This window comes from Papaver somniferum, chromosome 1 (assembly GCF_003573695.1).
Source record: "Papaver somniferum cultivar HN1 chromosome 1, ASM357369v1, whole genome shotgun sequence".
Classification (NCBI taxonomy): domain Eukaryota; kingdom Viridiplantae; phylum Streptophyta; class Magnoliopsida; order Ranunculales; family Papaveraceae; genus Papaver; species Papaver somniferum.
The window spans coordinates 100,598,621-100,615,512 of NC_039358.1; the positions used below are offsets into that span (position 1 = coordinate 100,598,621).

At 36.8% G+C, this 16,892-nt stretch overlaps 2 protein-coding genes across 2 annotated transcripts; one reads left to right on the forward strand and one right to left on the reverse strand.

The window, feature by feature from the left end:
- Positions 1 to 3,527, forward strand: LOC113295287 (urease accessory protein D-like). Its single transcript, XM_026543637.1, has 8 exons — positions 1 to 324; positions 415 to 480; positions 570 to 644; positions 740 to 784; positions 1,476 to 1,709; positions 2,145 to 2,227; positions 2,349 to 2,508; positions 3,152 to 3,527. The coding sequence occupies exons 1-8, from the start codon at positions 226 to 228 to the stop codon at positions 3,263 to 3,265; spliced, it is 876 nt and encodes a 291-aa protein (XP_026399422.1). The 5' UTR covers positions 1 to 225; the 3' UTR covers positions 3,266 to 3,527.
- Positions 3,528 to 9,552: 6,025 nt separating this feature from the next.
- LOC113295293 (UDP-N-acetylglucosamine diphosphorylase 1-like) lies at positions 9,553 to 16,248 on the reverse strand. Its single transcript, XM_026543647.1, has 15 exons — positions 15,850 to 16,248; positions 15,580 to 15,634; positions 15,340 to 15,491; positions 14,727 to 14,766; positions 14,142 to 14,234; positions 13,962 to 14,074; positions 13,793 to 13,867; positions 13,462 to 13,501; positions 13,252 to 13,334; positions 13,083 to 13,160; positions 11,728 to 11,871; positions 10,903 to 10,970; positions 10,607 to 10,721; positions 10,304 to 10,463; positions 9,553 to 10,089 (listed from the first exon to the last, which is right to left on the reverse strand). The coding sequence occupies exons 1-15, from the start codon at positions 16,021 to 16,023 to the stop codon at positions 9,992 to 9,994; spliced, it is 1,488 nt and encodes a 495-aa protein (XP_026399432.1). The 5' UTR covers positions 16,024 to 16,248; the 3' UTR covers positions 9,553 to 9,991.
- Between the last annotated feature and the right edge of the window lie 644 nt (positions 16,249 to 16,892).

The window sequence follows — 16,892 nt, forward strand, 5'->3', positions numbered from 1 at the left end:
CTTCCCTGATTGGGCCGGTAATACCTATCCACAATCCACATTACCTCGCTATTTCTCTCTCCTCACGTTCTTTTACTCGATCAGTCCAACATCGCCGACCTTAATTAGTCTGGAATCTTTTGTTGCTGATCATCACCGTTTCGTCCAGAAACAGGATTTGGTAATAACACTTGTCCAGAGTTGTACCTCCACCTACTTTTAGTTTTCAACACAAACTCTGTGAAAATGGAAACAGGAATTTTAGTTGTGGAGAAGTTGAGAGGAAAGTCAACACTCACTCGATGTTTCTCAAAATACCCTCTCAAATTTATTGTACCCAACAAGGTACTAATAACTATATTACATACTTAAAAAAATCTCAAGTAAAATTGATGATCATCATCAAAAACAATAAGTAATCTATCGTGATTTCAGGTGGGTTCATCTAAAACTGATGCGGCTTGGGTCTATAGTCTTACCTATGGCGGTGGCATTGTCTGTGTATGTGCATCCCTCAATCACTTGTTTCTTTTAAAATGAAGATGATATTTGTTTTTTATGATTTTATATGTTATTTTTCGGGTTTGTAGGGAGATTGTGTTTCTTGTGATGTTACAGTTGGAGAAGGTTGCACAGCAGTATTAACAACTCAATCTTCCACTAAGGTTGGTTTTCTCTTCAATTTAGGGCAACTCTTCCTCTTTGTGTATTATTAAAATAACACTTGTTTATCTGAAAACATTGTTTCTCATTTAATTAGGTTTACAAATCTGTGGGATTGAAGTGTTCTGAACAATGCTTTGAGGTACGATCTTCCCTAGCCTCATAAAAATAGGTTTTTGCTTGATATTGCTGTGAATTCCTGTGCTTTTTTCACTTATGTGAACTATGATTAGGCTAAACCAATACAAAATTACAAACTAACAGTTGCAAACTTGCAATCAGGGACCAAAGATACTCAGAGAATACTACCTGCTTCTATTATTTGATTTTCAGATTTTGAACGAACTAATAAATTAGTTAATAATTAGAGGAAGTTGATCAATCAATCTGGAGGAGTTGATATTTCCATCACACTTACATTTCGTCGGTGGTGCTTTTATTTGTTAAAAAAAAAAAAACCTGAATGCTTCAGATATAATCTTAAGTGATTTGAGGTAGCATCTGGAGTTCAGTGATGGGATGGATCGGTTCGAAAGAGTTCTGGCATATCTAACTGTCCCTTTGACCAATACAATCTATCTAACCGAAAAGAGTTTTTGAAGTGGATCTGTTTTTGCGTTGGGAATCAAGATTAGGGAGTTGTTTGAAGATGTGATTCATGTGAAAAGATCCGTTAAATACATATTCTTGAAAAGTCCCTGCCTAATGCATAAGCTACACCTAATGCATTTGTAAAGTACTACTGGGATGTTTTACAAAACTTCTATTTTTTGTAATGATCATTCACTGTTTCAATTTTAGTGATTTATGGTTCTTACTGATGGTGGCAGTAGGCAAGAGTCGGAAAGGATGCTCTTCTGGTTCTTATTCCGGACCCCGTGACATGTTTCTCTACTGCAAGGTACTTGCAGAAGCAAATTTTCAGAATGGGTTTAGACTCCACCCTAGTGATTGTTGATTGGATCACCAGTGGACGCCATGAAAGTGGAGAAAAGTGGGATTTTAAACTTTACAAGAGCACTAACAACATCTACTTGGAAGATGGTCAGCCTTTGTTTCTTGATTCTGTAAGTTGTTATTCCCAATGTGTTTGTGGATAATACATACTATCTAATGGTAGCAAAGACTAGAATACTTAACTTTTGAAACAACTCTTGCCTATTGATGCATATCTGAATCTGCACAGCATGCCTTCCCAACCATCTGGACCACAATTGTTCTTGTTTTTCAGATTCCATTTTGTTGAAAATGTAAACACCTTTTGGATAAGTGGATGCCGTACTCTTGGTTCGTGTAATACTAGTAGGGCATATTTCATAAAAATAAAAATTGGTACATCCTCAGCTGGACAGGTTACATCAATTTAAAATTTTTGTTTCCAGATAGTTCTTTCTATAGATACCAGGTGTTAAGCATAACTTTTTTTTTCCTCAACAACTTGGAGTAACTGCAGATAATTTATTTTAAGTGGTCTTCTCAAATGGTTCTATTTGTGGAAGCAGGTATTACTTGAACAGGGAAGCACTACGACCATTGTGGAGCGCATGCAAAATTACCAAGTCATTGCAATGCTCATTCTTGTGGGGTAGGTCTTCCGCTGGATAACAAGTCTTCCCCTGTCTATGTTTCTGGTAAATTGCTTTTCGAAACCATAATTGCTTCCTCATCATTGGAACTAAAAAGTTTAGATGTAAGTATGGATGTAGGCCGAAGCTAAAGAATGTTCAGAACCAATTACAGGAAGAACTTAAGAGAATAATGGGTGAGAAATTTTACATGCCTTCAACCTTGGGACGACATAGTAATACAAAATCAGGTCCAACAAAACCAACTTTTGTTGCTTCTTGTAGTGCATTTGGTCCTAAGGTATGTCTCTTCATGTTTTTGTGCCTCTAAATTAAGGGTCATATTTCTACGTGCTTTATATCCATGATTTTGGACTCTTTCGTGTCCTAGTAAAATATTCTGCATTTCTGTATTCTTCTTTCTTTCTTATATTTCTTTTTGGGTAATGCAAACTAACCCCAAATTGATTGGGCTAAGTTGATTGTTAGGCTCTTCTACCCATCATTCATTGTCATGTGGGAAACTCTGAAGTGCAAAATAACTAAAACCTAGGAAAATTAGGCTTTAGCTGTTTAGGCCATCCTTTTAACCTTGATGTAGTATTGCGCAGAACTTTACTTCAAACTACCAAAAACACTGGTTCGGAGAAACTCATAAACTTGACTCGAATATCGATTTAGCTTTTGTTCATTTAATTTAAAATAATATTTAAATAAAATTATAGCAGTGTGTTCCGTCTTTTCCGTGTCTGTCTGGTCTTTTGTGTTTATAAACAAGAAGAACATGTTCCAATCTGAATAATCATAGTAAAGGGCACTATCGGTCTCCCATAAGCTATTTATTGAATTCTTCGGATGGTATAGGTTTGATTTTGCAAAAAGATCCATGAAAACCATAATTCCCTCACTGTCAAATTTACTTATTCTGCTATCTTTATGTGCAGGGAATAGGTTTAGTTGTTCGAATAGCTGCTACGACAACTGAATCTGTCTACAAGTTTTTACAGCATCAGTTGGCTAGTATGGAGCCACTACTAGGGGTGTCTCCCTATTGCTGATCAGAAACCAATCACACTTTCATACAAGATGGGAGCATTTAAGTTCATTGCTCTTCTACTAATAATCTATGGGAATCTGGATCTTAAAATATCCGGAAATTGATACATAGACTATTTTCGCACGCACACTGTGGATTATTCAAAGTAACTTAAGTGACTATTTGGTGTGGAATCGGTTGATAGGTGTAATGAAGTGTGGAATGAGCAACTTCTTGTAAATATGTGGTATATTAATTACGAGGCAAAACCTTTTCACTCTAAATGTCTTCAGGGTCGTAGATGATGTTCTCTGCATCAGTTAATACAGTTTCAGAATCGAGAAGAGTTCCCTAAATATTTGTCGTCTCATCTTTGATACCACAAACAAGATAAATTGCTTCAGAAGAAAAAAAGGAAAAATAAAATAAAATAATCATCAGAAGCAATGGAAATGGCCTGCTGAATAAGGCGAGCTTGGGCCATTTGGCATCTCTCTCACAGAGGGCAATCGTAGGGGAAATCAGGGGTGAGTATGGGCCGGTATTGGCCGGTTTTTAACTCATCCGCATCCAATTCACTACGGATTTCAAATTTGGCATCCGCATCCGCATCCAACCCAACCACCAACGGATTTGCATCCAATGGATACACGGATGAACGGATTGGATACGGATAATCCAATTGATTTGTTTTAGTTAAAATTTATAATGAAGAAATAAAGCCAACATGGATGACTTCTTACACATTTTATATATGTATATAAATATAGAGTGCCATGGACAATATTCCAAACAAACACTTTAGAAATTCCTAAACTATCTATATGTTTTCTAAAAATTATATAAATGCCCTTAATCTAACGGATATGGATGTCCAACGGATTTTCAAGGTTACATCCGGGCCCAATCCGCGGATTACGGGCCAAATGGTCACCCCCAAGGAAATGCAAAGTGAAAGAACGATTTTTTGGGGACCATGGTTTTTTTTGGGGTACCATGGTTTTATTTTGGGTAAAGACATTAGAAGTAAATCTAGGTCATCCCTTATCTAGATATTTATATTAATACCTAAATTACCCTCCTGATTAATTTTGGGTGATGATTAGTTAGTGCTAATAATAGTTAGTGTAATGATTAGTCAGATGATTAAGTTAAAGATAATTAGTGAGATTAAAAAATCAGATGGTTTTTTTTTAAAGAAGTAGAATTATTGAGAGAGTAAAGTTAGAGAAGATAAAGAAGGAAAACATGAAAAACGATGGATTTTACCAACCACAACTGGAGGAAGGGTATTTGGGTACCCATGTATGCTTCAAACTTAGATAATGTTGGTTGAATTGGTCCAAACTTTCAAAAAAAATGAAATTTTTTATGTAGATTTGTGTCAGTTCGGTTACCATATGTCAAGAACATGTAACCGAACACACCTGAAAGTGTAGTTCGGTTACGTTTTGCAAACACGCAGGTTACCGAACTCGCTCGTTAATGGAGGTTTTGGTCGTACAGTGTAATGTTCGGTTACCTAGGATAAAATGCTAGGTAACCGAACTTTGAACTTAAAAATTTATTTGGGTACATCTTGTGTGTTCAGTTAGTTCGCAAACTTCAACACAACCAAGTTCCCAACCGAACTGCAGGTTAAAAGTAACCTAGTGTTAGAAGTTCGGTTGGTTCGCAAACTTCAACATATTTTGCGAATCAACCGAACTGGGCTTATATATGCATATATGCAATTAGGCAAACGTTCGGTTCCTACAAAATTTATTTCTTGGCGAATTAAGTAGAGTTCGGTTACGAAGTGTAGATGGGGAAAAACGATTTGCTGGTTTTTAAGGAATTGAGGAGACGACCGTACGGAGGAGACTCCTCGAACCGAGCGAAATTTTAAACCTCACACAGATGCACCGCTGCAAAGGGGGTGCTTTATATTTGAGAGATCAATCTGTAGTACTCCGGCCTAAATCAAGACAATGAACGTTCCAGAGTAAATTCGGTCACAAGAGAGGATGGGTTGATCTGTAGGAGGGAAGCTGAGAAATGTGTGGAATCAATGGTAATCAAAGATTGTGGGTGTGTGAATTCTGAATATGATAAGCTCTGAATGATTGAAATTGCTCAATTAAGAGTAGTTACTCAATTGATGAGTTGATGATCTCGTGTTGTCGATGAGACGTGAGATTGATGATACTGATGATACTTCAATCATGATTCAGAGACTTATTTATATTACTGGAATTGTAGACACCATGATTCCATGAAGTGTGACAGTTGATGAAATCAAGGAGTGGGGAAGTGGAGATCGTGTTTGAAACCAGTTGCTCAACGTGTGGAGACTTGGTTGATTTTCCACCCACTACCTCGTGAATTCCTTCAACTGATTGCACGACTTGCTCACATTCCATCGTGTGTTTGAACACACGTGCCGTAGACCGCCAGACCAAAACCCTAAGTGATATCCCCCCAAGTGACATGATTGACGTCTCGTGGTTTGTTAGTCAATTGATGACTTCGTGGTTTGATAGGACGATGAGTCCATGTAGTCGTTGAGTTGAACATGATGTTCTGAAACTCATGAATTGAACATGTCATGAGACAAAGGTATAGTTCTTACGATGAAGTGAGCAAGTATTGCTCATTCGATGGATCGTTGAATATTGATTGTTGAACCAATATTGAGCAAATATTCCTCATCTGAGCAAGTGGTGCTCATGTGATGAATTATTGAATATTTGATCGTCTGAGCATGTGTTGCTCATCTGATGGATTATTGGCAGTGTACCAAAAAAATATTAATTAGAATACTGGTCTTTGAACCAAGCATAATTAGTAAAATTAATGACCATGAGGCTGTCGTAAAATTATTAAGGTTGGAATCTGGAATGATGATCCTTGGATTCAGAAACCATAATTTGATCAATTGATGATCAATTCATGGTTGTCAGAATTTCAACCATGGGACGAAGGAGGGAGCGACTACACGGGACCGTGGATCAACCATGTAGTGTCCATATGCTCACGTGAGAAAATACGAAGAACTCCTGAAGAGTTGACGATTTGTTGGTGGAAGAATGATTAAATGCTGGTTTAATCATTTATTCAAAAATGCTCGTCTAAGCCTTAGGTGAGAAAACCTAATTAATTATGACGAGGCGAGGAACCTACCATGGAATCATGAAACCGGCCCTGGGTTGTCCCGTGACCGCCTGACGATCACTTCATGAAAATCCAAAGTGTTTGGGAGAGTTTTGGACCTAATACGAGCAATTGTGCAAACTAGGTCAAAACTGTGAAAATTGATGGGACCGGCTTCCGTGAGCCAAAGAGCCAATCTTGGTCGGTCAAGATAGCGTGCTCGTGTCCCCAAGGCGTCCGCATCTCAGTCCTGAGAATTTTGATATTTTCTGACGCGCAATTGAGCATCCATTCAAGAAAATATGCCAAAATTAGGGTTTCGACGAAACTGAGGAAAACACCATGAGATGATGAAAAATAATTATAAAATAAGGAATGAGGAGGCGTGGGACCGTCATGGTCAAGGCATAGTCGGCCGGTCGTGACCACGGTCCCGTGGTGCCTTTTCCTTAATTTTATAATATTTTGATGATTTTATGAAAAATTCATGAATTTTGAGAAATTTGATGAATTTTGGGAGTTTCCATGAATTGAAGAAGTTTTCATGAGTTCGAGGAAGCAAAAGATATTAAAATAATAAAACAAGGGCGTGTGGGACTGTGGAAGGCATGACCGGCCGGCTTGGGCCCGGTCCCACGAGTTTTCATAATTTTTTAATATTTTTTAGGTATTTTTGATGATTTGAGGGAATTTTTCCTAATTTGAGAGAAATACCATGAAATCAAGGAATTTGATGAATTCAAGGAAAACTAATAAAAAAACAAAGGGGCGTGTGGGACCGGCTAGGGCATGGCCGTCCGGCCAAGGCCCGGTCCCACAAGTTTTCATAATTTATTTTATTTTATTATTATTTGATGATTTGTTCAAAAATACCATGAAATCAAGGAGTTTTTTCATGAAATTAGAGAAATAATAATAATAAAATAATAAGGAACCGTAGGTGTGGGGCCGGTTGGGACCAACGCATGGCCGGTTGGCCAATGGTCACGCCCCACAGTCCTTTTCTTAATTTTATATTATTTTTTATGGATTTATGGAAGTACCATGAAACCGAGGAGTTTCCTCGAGACGAAGGAGATTTGATAAAATGAGAGGATTTTCATCAAATCATGGAAAATAATAAAAATGCATTAAAAATATAAAACTGGCGTGGGATTGACCACGACACGGTCGGTCGGTCGTGTGTCCGTGCTCCCAGCACCCTGGTCAATATTTTTAATTATTTATTATTTTCTTCTCTATTTTGCATAGGTTCATCGTTTCGTTGTATTTTTGAAATACTCGTTCGTGCGGTGATTGTTAGTGTATCATCGTTGAATACACCTTCACCATTTGAATCGGGGCTTACTTAGAGGTAGCTCAGACGCCCGGTTGTTGATTATTTATTACTGTAGATGGAATCCAGTGGAGAATAATTCACAAAACTGAGTAATAAAATGTTTATTATTAATTCATAGGATCAGCTGAGGATTCGACTACGCATTCAGAATAATAAAGTGAGCATTACCATTCCATGGGATCGTAGATTCGACCATAGAATCAAAGTAATTAAGATTTATCTATTACCATTTATGAGACCAGTTGTGGATTCGATCATGAAATCAGAGTAATGAGATAATATAGTTATTGCTATTCTATGAGATCAAGTCGTGGATTCGATCATAGAATCAGAACAATTGTTATTGCCATTCCAGGGGACCAGTCGCGGATTCGACCATGGAATAGGAGCAATTGGGAATAATTAACTTTGTGGCTCTATACTAGCAGAGCAAGATGTCTAGGAGCATTAATCATCCCGATATGAGCTTGTCGGTAAGTCATATCCTTTATATAGTCAAGGTAAACTCGTTGTTTGTTCCTGAAGACGTTATCGCTCTATACTAGCAGAGCAAGCTGTCTAGGAGCCGTCCATCATGTGATGCTATATAGAAATAATCACTGAAAGTATTCAGTATTCCTGAGATATGCCGTTGTCCGATCGTGAGACTACATATCCACATGTACTCTGAGAGAAAGTACTCTCCGTTGAGAATTCGATGAGAGAGCCGTGTCTCGATACTCACGTCTGATTGCTGAATCAGAGCTTCGTATAATTATGAGTTTACAATTTTAACCTTTGTCGAAAATCCACCATCTACACGAAGTTTCAAAGGTAGAGTTCGGTTACAAAGAAAACTTAACATTTTTGCGAACGAACCGAACTTGTGGACTTCTCATTATTTTCGTAAACTAAAGTTCGGTGATATCTTTATTTTGCGAAGGAACCGAACTTATGGACTTGTGTTGTTCTAATACAAGGAGTTCGGTTAAAAGTATTTTTTTGCGAATCAACCGAACTCTGAGTTCGGTTAAGAAAAAATTAATTCGTGATAACCAAACTTTTCTCTGAAAAAAAAACCCTCCATTAAACCTCTCTGCAACTTCCATTTTCAACTCATTTTAATGATTATTTCTCATTTATTCAACCAAAAACGAATGACAAGTAATGGATTTGTGAGAATATCTTTGTTAATGTTTTAAATTAAGCTATATATATATAGTGGTGGTGGTGGTTAGTGGTGGTGGTAATCGGAGGTGGTGTTGGTAATCGGTGGTTGGTGGTGGTGATAATCGGAGGTGGTGGTGGTGGTAATCGGCGGTGGTGGGCGGTGGTCGTGGTGGTGGTAATCGGTGGTGGGTGGTGGTGATAATCGGAGGTGGTGCTGGTGGTAATGGGCGATGGTGGGAGGTGGTGGTGGGAGGAGGTGGTGGTTATATATATATAGGTGGTTATTGGGTTGGTTTTAAATTAAATTAGGTTAAGGGTAGGTTAGTCATTTCAATGCTTTAAGACACCCCTTATAACTATAGGGAAGGTGACCTAATAAAACCATGATCGATAAGGGAAGGTGACCTAATAAAACCATGATCCCTTAAAAAAACCATGGTCCCTAAAAAATCGTTCAAGTGAAAACCCTTGCAACTGCTAAAGTCGGCATGGATTTTACTCTTCTTTCCTCAATTTAAACCCCACCTATTTTCCGCTTTCTTTCTATGTTGGTATGTTCCGGTTCATTGCCACTTCGAGCGTATGGAGATCAGATTTGTTAAATTTGCTTCGAACCTCAAAACATATTGGCGTAAGGCAAATTTGATGTTCTAAATAAAGTATCAGGTGTACTTGGTAGAAAAAGAAAGTTCAGAACTAGAAACAAAAAATCTGATAAAATCTCAGTTCTTAAGTTTGGCACCCATTTAGGCCTCTGTGGGTTCTTAACTTACACCCGATTTAACGACCTACTGCAACCCATACAAATGGGAAAAAAACATTTACCAAAACAAGTTCTAAATACAAATCAACTTCCATAACAATAAACATAAAGATACAAGTCAGCTGAACACATAAACACGCTTTAAATGAAAATAGAATTGGGCCAGAAGACAAATACATAGGCTTCAGATCAAAATTCTGCCGTTCCGATCAACTCTTCTCAACTAAACCACATACTATGTGGTTTGCATCGGACTTGAAAAACATACTCATATTGACATAGATGATCTATCCACAGCCGAAATTTGATTTTTGATTAATTGCCAAAGAACCACTCAAAACCAAGATCTAACGAAACTGTTCAAACTAGAAAGTAATTTCACAGGGTGCATGGAATGTTCTTCCACGACATATTGCTTCAAGGTTTTCTCCAGCATAAGAGCAAAGCGGTGAGATTTCCACTCCTGACTCAATATAATCAGTACAAGGGAAGCCAAGATGGAATTAGTAACAAGAAGAACAAGAGACTACGAAGGACGAGAAACTGATTCCATGAAAAAATGCTTTCTACTTTTACACTGTTAGCTTTTGATTATTTTTACTTTTTCAAATGGTGTTGTGTTTCATTCCTGTTATTTTGGAACATCTACTATGAGAAGAAAAGGAAGGAAAAGTTACCTGTTGCATATAGAGGTATAGAATGAGTTAAGAAACCACCAGCAGCAACTACCCAACGACTGTGGAGACGGAGAACGAGCAGCCGTGCACTATCAGGGGTGTCAACAGCGGATGTCCCGTTAGCATTTTTCACTGGTGCAAACTCCTCATCACGTATGACCTGGAAATTTCAACAAGGAATTGTGAATCTGCTGAGATTGTTATGAAAAGCATATAATGCCGCTCTAGCAGAAATACTAATGCTTGGGGCAGACAGAATTAACTGATGGTATAGGCCTATAGGTCAGCAATAGTATGACTCACCTCAAAGAGAGCGGTAGAAGGAGCATATGTAAATGCATCAAATATAAATTGTTCCAACTTTAAACCCATAATGTCCCCATGGATAGAGGCGATTGTCTTCTCAGCGAGATGATAACTGCCCACAAATAGTACTTTGCAACATGTCAAACGATTTTCATGCAGCATAATGTGATTATTAATGCACCACAAAAGAAATTAATGAGCTAGATTTGAAGACACTGGAAATAAGTTTGATCCGGTCACATTGACAATGTGAAGGATTATTAAAACTGTAAAAACAGAAGAGAGACACTGACATGCTATCTTTCTCGAGACCGTTAGCCACTTGATTCAAAAAATCCAGAGTGAACATGTGTAAGCAAACCTGAAAAGAAGGAGTAATATACTTTAATAAAAGGTATGGCATTTGCAGATGGAAAAAAAGATAAATGGAAAAGCATCATCAATATTATACTAAAAATTCAAGTGAATGCTATGTTATGAAATATGAAGAATACTGGGTCTACTTTTCTGTAAGTCTGGATAGGGGCAGGTTAGTATATTTACCAAGCCTTTCTGTGTTCAGTTCAATTGACTTTTATTCGAACTGGGCTAGTTCGATCTATGTTCTCCACCTAGCAATTAACTTTTATCATATAACAGCTGTGTATGGGCACAACCATCCATTTACATTCCTAACTACTTTCCATGTTTTCCAATTTTCGGCTACTTTCTACTCTATCAGTGTGTCCAACCCAGTCACTGCATGGAGAGGGAATTGAATTCTGCAAGAGTCTATATTCCTCTCCTTCATTCTCTTATTCAGTTTTCCATGCTCTTGGTAACTGCTCAAAAGTTATACCCTAAGCTCATTAAAAGTATCAAAGCGCTATAGAATTGTAACTCATAATAATTACTTACAAGACGTGCAAACAAAGTCACATTAGTGCAGTAAGACCAAGAGGATATACAAATATTGACATCATCAAGCCCTCCGTAGGTTCTGATGATACCAATACAACGTTATACCAAAGACCACCGTAACCAATATATAATGCCAACAATAGAACTGAGAATTGGCCAACTAAAGTAATGCATAAGCAACTATAGCAAAGGATGAAAGGCATGGTAAAGGCTAATACGTTACTCCAGCAATAGCGAAGGCGCCCAGTCTCCTGATTGATAGCAGAAGTCATCGATTGATCCATCTCACTGTATTCAACAACGGCCAGCGGCCCACCTTTACCTCGTCGGACAAATACACCAACCTTTTCTTGCGGATAAGCCTGGTATCATGTTTATATACAAAACCAAATGAAGATGTATAAAGCTCAGATCTTTATAGTGGTGAGCAAAAAAGAATTAAGGTTGTAGCATATAGAACTACAAGTAACGCATTAGAGACTTATGAAACATCGCACAAATAATCAGTTGAATCAAAAATGTGTATAAAAATGAGATTAATTCAAGTAATCATTGTAAAGAAAAGAGTTCTTAGAGAGTTTAACCACGAAGCGGATGACACATTTAAATACCAATTACTTCAAAAAAACCTGAGTTCAGTAACTAAATTTAGTGCGCACAATTTGCATAACAAGCAAATGATCTACCAATCTTTAATGATTAAACTGGCATGCAAACAATTTGCATACTCAGCATAGAGTATAAATTGCTTAACTTCCTAGCTGACAAGAGGATCTGGTAAATAAAAATTTATAATTCATGTTCCTTAGATAATTAAAAAAATAATATAGGACAAAAACACTTAAAAAAGGAGGACGGACCGATTTGAAACAGAGAAAATCGCTAGGACAATGTAAAGTAGGATGATCTTCATAGAAATACTAATAAGTTTTTAAAAACAAGACTTCAGAGCCACGAAAGGATTTTACTTATTGTCATTAACCTGCAGCTTATGTTACATTTTTTTCCTTATTTGGCATCTTCCCCAAGTTCGTGACCCATTTTTAGGCATAGGCCCATCAAAAGACCCTATTCTCAGGTTTACATACAAGAGAATTACTTTGAGTAATTCTGGGAGTGGAATTGTATTCCTAGAAGGAATGGTTGGAGCTCTATTCGCGGAAGATTACCAACATAGGAGAGTTTCTATTCCATATAATTACTAGTGTAGAAGGAGTCCTAATCTATAAATAGGGCGTCCGTTAGAAACGGAACTCGGGAGGAAAATTGAAGAAGAGAGATATGGAAAATTGAAGAAGAAAGATACAACACCTAGGGTAGAGAAGTGTGACATTGTAAAAGTCTTTCACTAAAGCAATAAAGTTAATGTAGAGCACAATCGTTACTTTTGTTATTCTTCTTGTTTAGCTATTGTCCACCGTAGTGGGGTCTAGTTTGATCATTTTATGCTTAGGACAATTACACTTTACATGCGTATGAAAACTAGCAAACCTAAGGACAACCACATTTTACTCATTGTGCAGGGATTCCAACAATATAGCTCCAAAATAACTGAGATTGTTAAACAAGTTACCTTACGAACAACTTTGGCAGCAGAAACTACACCTTTATCAATAAAATATCCCAAGAAAGTCGGATCAGCAACACGGACCTGTTTTTTGAGAGATCAGTAAGCAGATCAGGATAATAAGTCTGGCAATCTTCTTAACGTTATGTAGAGAAATTAATAGGGTGAGTCTCACCAGTGCATTATCAACTCCATAGCAATCCACATATTTAACACCTCTCATGGCCATATCTTCCAACAACCTTGAAGTCTTAAGAGCTGGACATTAATTCAATTCAATATGATATAAGTAAACTTTACCTCTATTACTCAGACTAAGAGGTAACCAGAAAACTCGATGTCAACATTTGTGGATGACATGCCATAACAAATGAAGATATCATACCTGAATATACTCCTCCATTACCATCTGGAGACTTTGCCACCTAGCTTTGCGGAAAAAAGTTAAATAAATTAAATACATTCATTAGATTAGTTTTACACATGATAAAGAGAACTTTAATAAATAAGAACAATAATAGAATTTGACGAAAATTCTTGCAATAGCCAGGTTAGAAACATGCTTAGACATCTCAAAAACACACCATGCAATGCAATGCATGTAATGATAAAGATGTCTCATAAATCAGGTCAAGGATGTCATATGTCTATTTGGATAAGGATGCAATTTTCAGCAGGAAAGGTAACACAATATTGGAAACAAAAAAAAAACCTACTTTGCTTGGAGATTCCATGATAAATCTGCCATCCTTTGAGACACATGGTATGGTACCTTGCTGGAAGAAGGTGACCTGCACTAACAAATATGTATGCTTATACGCACTGCGATGATGAATAAAACAAAAGGTAAATTGTTAGCAACAAGAAAAGAAGCAAAAAACTTACTTGATCTACTTCTAGACCAAAATATTTATGACTCTCAAAGAATTTTCTTGTAACATCATCTGTCATTGGGCTAGTCATAATATACCAATGAATTGCCACAAAACCACCTGAGCCTGCAGACAAATGTATCATTGTTAAAGCACAAACTTGGGATGAATGGCGACAAGCAAATAACCATACCCTCATTTACGGATTGAGCTGCAAGTTTTTGAGCACATAGAATTCGTTCAGCTTGAAGTTGAAACAGTGATTTTCCTGACGGGAGTCCAATGTCTGAAATACATCAAATACCAATAAGTGACTGTTGACAGCAATTAACAAAACATGGAACAACTAGAACCTGAAACCATCAAGTACTCACACAGCTCAGTTACAAACCTAATTAAATCGAACTAAACTAAATGTACTGAAAATGAACATTACAAGAAGCGGATAAAATGAGAATGGATCATGCTAAGAGACTAGCATAAGTAGGAACTACTTTTTTTTAGTTTTATCTTGGCATAAAGTTAAACAGTACAACAATGCTTTCTAATTGTTCCCAGTCTAAGACTATCATTTTCGTTTCCTGGACAAGATTTAAATAGTTTAAAAATTAGATTCATGCTAAAAGTGTGATCTTAAATGTTTCTTAATAGCTGACCGGACACCAAGCATCTCTTTCAGTTACCTATACCAATAACAATTGGTCTTGTACTAAACCCACACTGGAGGTTATTTCCTTCATATATGAAAAAAATATAAGATATACATGATTATACTTACTAAAACATCCCTTGGGATCAGGACTTCCAAGCCTGGACCCCTGCAATAAGAATGGAATTTAGGAAACTCAGCGAAATTAATCCAACTCCCAAAAGAGGGCATTATTAAAATTAATCTATCATAGATAAGAGTATCTAAAGAGCAATTTCCAGGTAACACATACCAATATATGATTTAAGAAAAAACACACACACACATACCAATATCAGGTACTAATCGGTTCACTATATGCCATACATCTAAATTCAAGTAGACTGTTTTCTTTTCCTGTCTAAACTTAGCATAATGTCTGTGAGCATAATATCTGTGAGCTGCTCAACACTTCCACAATCTCCTTGAGCAGAGATGAATCCATCAAACGGGTTGAAGTTGAAGAAAAATCTGTTTTAACAGATAATTCGGACTCTTCAACAATGAACATTGTCAGATCTAAGCCTCGTTCCTAATTCATCCAAGCCACCCTAAGTAAACTCACAATGCTCCACTAATTTCGTAGTAAGCAATATACTATTTCACTGTGAATAATTATGGTACCCTGAATTGTGCGGTAACTCAATAGAATACATGGTTTACTCAAAACAAAGATATAAATTTAGTCATATCACATATATACCTGACCACCAGCCAGAAGCAACACAGCCAATTTGCCTTCAGATATAGCTTTCAAACCCATTTTCCACCATCTCTCTCTTTCTTCAAGTGTCCGAACATCCACGCTTGAAACACTTGTCTCCGGTACAGGCTCAATTGTCGGTACAGGTAGCCCTGCAAATGCATTCACATTGAATTAGACAAATTATTAAGATCGCAAATCTGTTATAGAAAACAAACAAAAACACTATGCAATTTTTACCTTGAGATCGCAATGAACATCGTATAATTCGATCTATCCTTGGAAGATCTAAGTTCTGAAAAAGTGAGATATAATCATTGCATTACGTTAAATTCTTCACATTAAACTTGCCAATTTCAAACGTATACAATAAGAAATGACATAATTGGAATGATGAAGTAATGATTGTGTTTTATATAAAAATGAAACCAAATTATTAATGCAGACATGATTTAGATCCAATAAAAAACGTATAATTGAAAGATAGAGGTGAAGTGGGAATTGATTTACTTGAATATCACGAACAAGAAGATCTTTATCTTGAATAGAAAGCTCATCCCAGAGTGAGAAGACATCTTCTTGTCCATAATCTTTTAACCTTTCTAGTAAACCTTGAGGTGGTGGTGATGATGAGGATGATGAATTTGTCACTGAACCATCGGAACTTGATGTTATTTCTCCCATTACTTCCTTTCTTCCTCCTCTCTCACTCACTTGTTTTCTCTCTGAAACTATCACAGTGTTTTTTAACAACTGTATATCTATCTATATCTATATCTATATAAAGGACAGTGGTGTAGTTCAATTTTAACAACTGTATATGAAACTGTGATTTTTGTTTATATGGTTGTGAATTGGATTTGTTTTTTAATTTGATTTTAATTTAATAGAAAGACAAGACTTAACAACTTTGAAGAACCCTGCTTTGCTTTTCTCATACATAACGAATCTGTTGTGATATATACCCGATACTAACCATCCTCCTTTTATGGATACCAACCAGATATCCCTTTCTTGATCGGATCGTTTGGAACAGATCGTCCGGGTCGCTTCTTGTCCTATGTCAATGTGGATTTTTTTTTGGGACCATGGTTTTTTTGGGACCATGGTTTTATTTTGGGTAAAGACATTAGAAGTAAATCTAGGTCACCCCTTATCTGGATATTTATATTAATACCTAAATTACCCTCCTGATTAATTTTGGGTGATGATTAGTTAGTGTTAATAATAGTTAGTGTAATGATTAGTAAGATGATTAAGTTAAAGATAATTAGTGAGATTAAAAAATCAGATGGTTTTTTTTAAAGAAGTAGAATTATTGAGAGAGTAAAGTTAGAGAAGATGAAGAAGGAAAACATGAAAAACGATGGATTTTACCAACCACAACCGGAGGAAGGGTATTTGGGTACCCAGGTGTGCTTCAAACTTAGATAATGTTGGTTGAATTGCTCCAAACTTTCAAAAAAAAATGAAAAAATTTATGTAGATTTGGGTCAGTTCGGTTACCGTATGTCAAGAACATGTAACCGAACACACCTGAAAGTGTAGTTCGG

What these genes read in the sequence shown, in the direction of transcription:
- LOC113295287 (XM_026543637.1), top strand. Translation starts at nt 226, where the DNA reads ATGGAAACAGGAATTTTAGTTGTGGAGAAGTTGAGAGGAAAGTCAACA. An exon ending in ATGGCGGTGGCATTGTCTGT is followed by an intron (nt 481 to 569) that starts GTATGTGCATCC and finishes TCGGGTTTGTAG; the next exon opens with GGAGATTGTGTTTCTTGTGA. An exon ending in GTAGTGCATTTGGTCCTAAG is followed by an intron (nt 2,509 to 3,151) that starts GTATGTCTCTTC and finishes CTTTATGTGCAG; the next exon opens with GGAATAGGTTTAGTTGTTCG.
- LOC113295293 (XM_026543647.1), bottom strand. Translation starts at nt 16,023, where the DNA reads ATGGGAGAAATAACATCAAGTTCCGATGGTTCAGTGACAAATTCATCA. An exon ending in TCATGGAATCTCCAAGCAAA is followed by an intron (nt 13,502 to 13,792) that starts GTAGGTTTTTTT and finishes CCGCAAAGCTAG; the next exon opens with GTGGCAAAGTCTCCAGATGG. An exon ending in TAATGGAGGAGTATATTCAG is followed by an intron (nt 13,335 to 13,461) that starts GTATGATATCTT and finishes ATTAATGTCCAG; the next exon opens with CTCTTAAGACTTCAAGGTTG.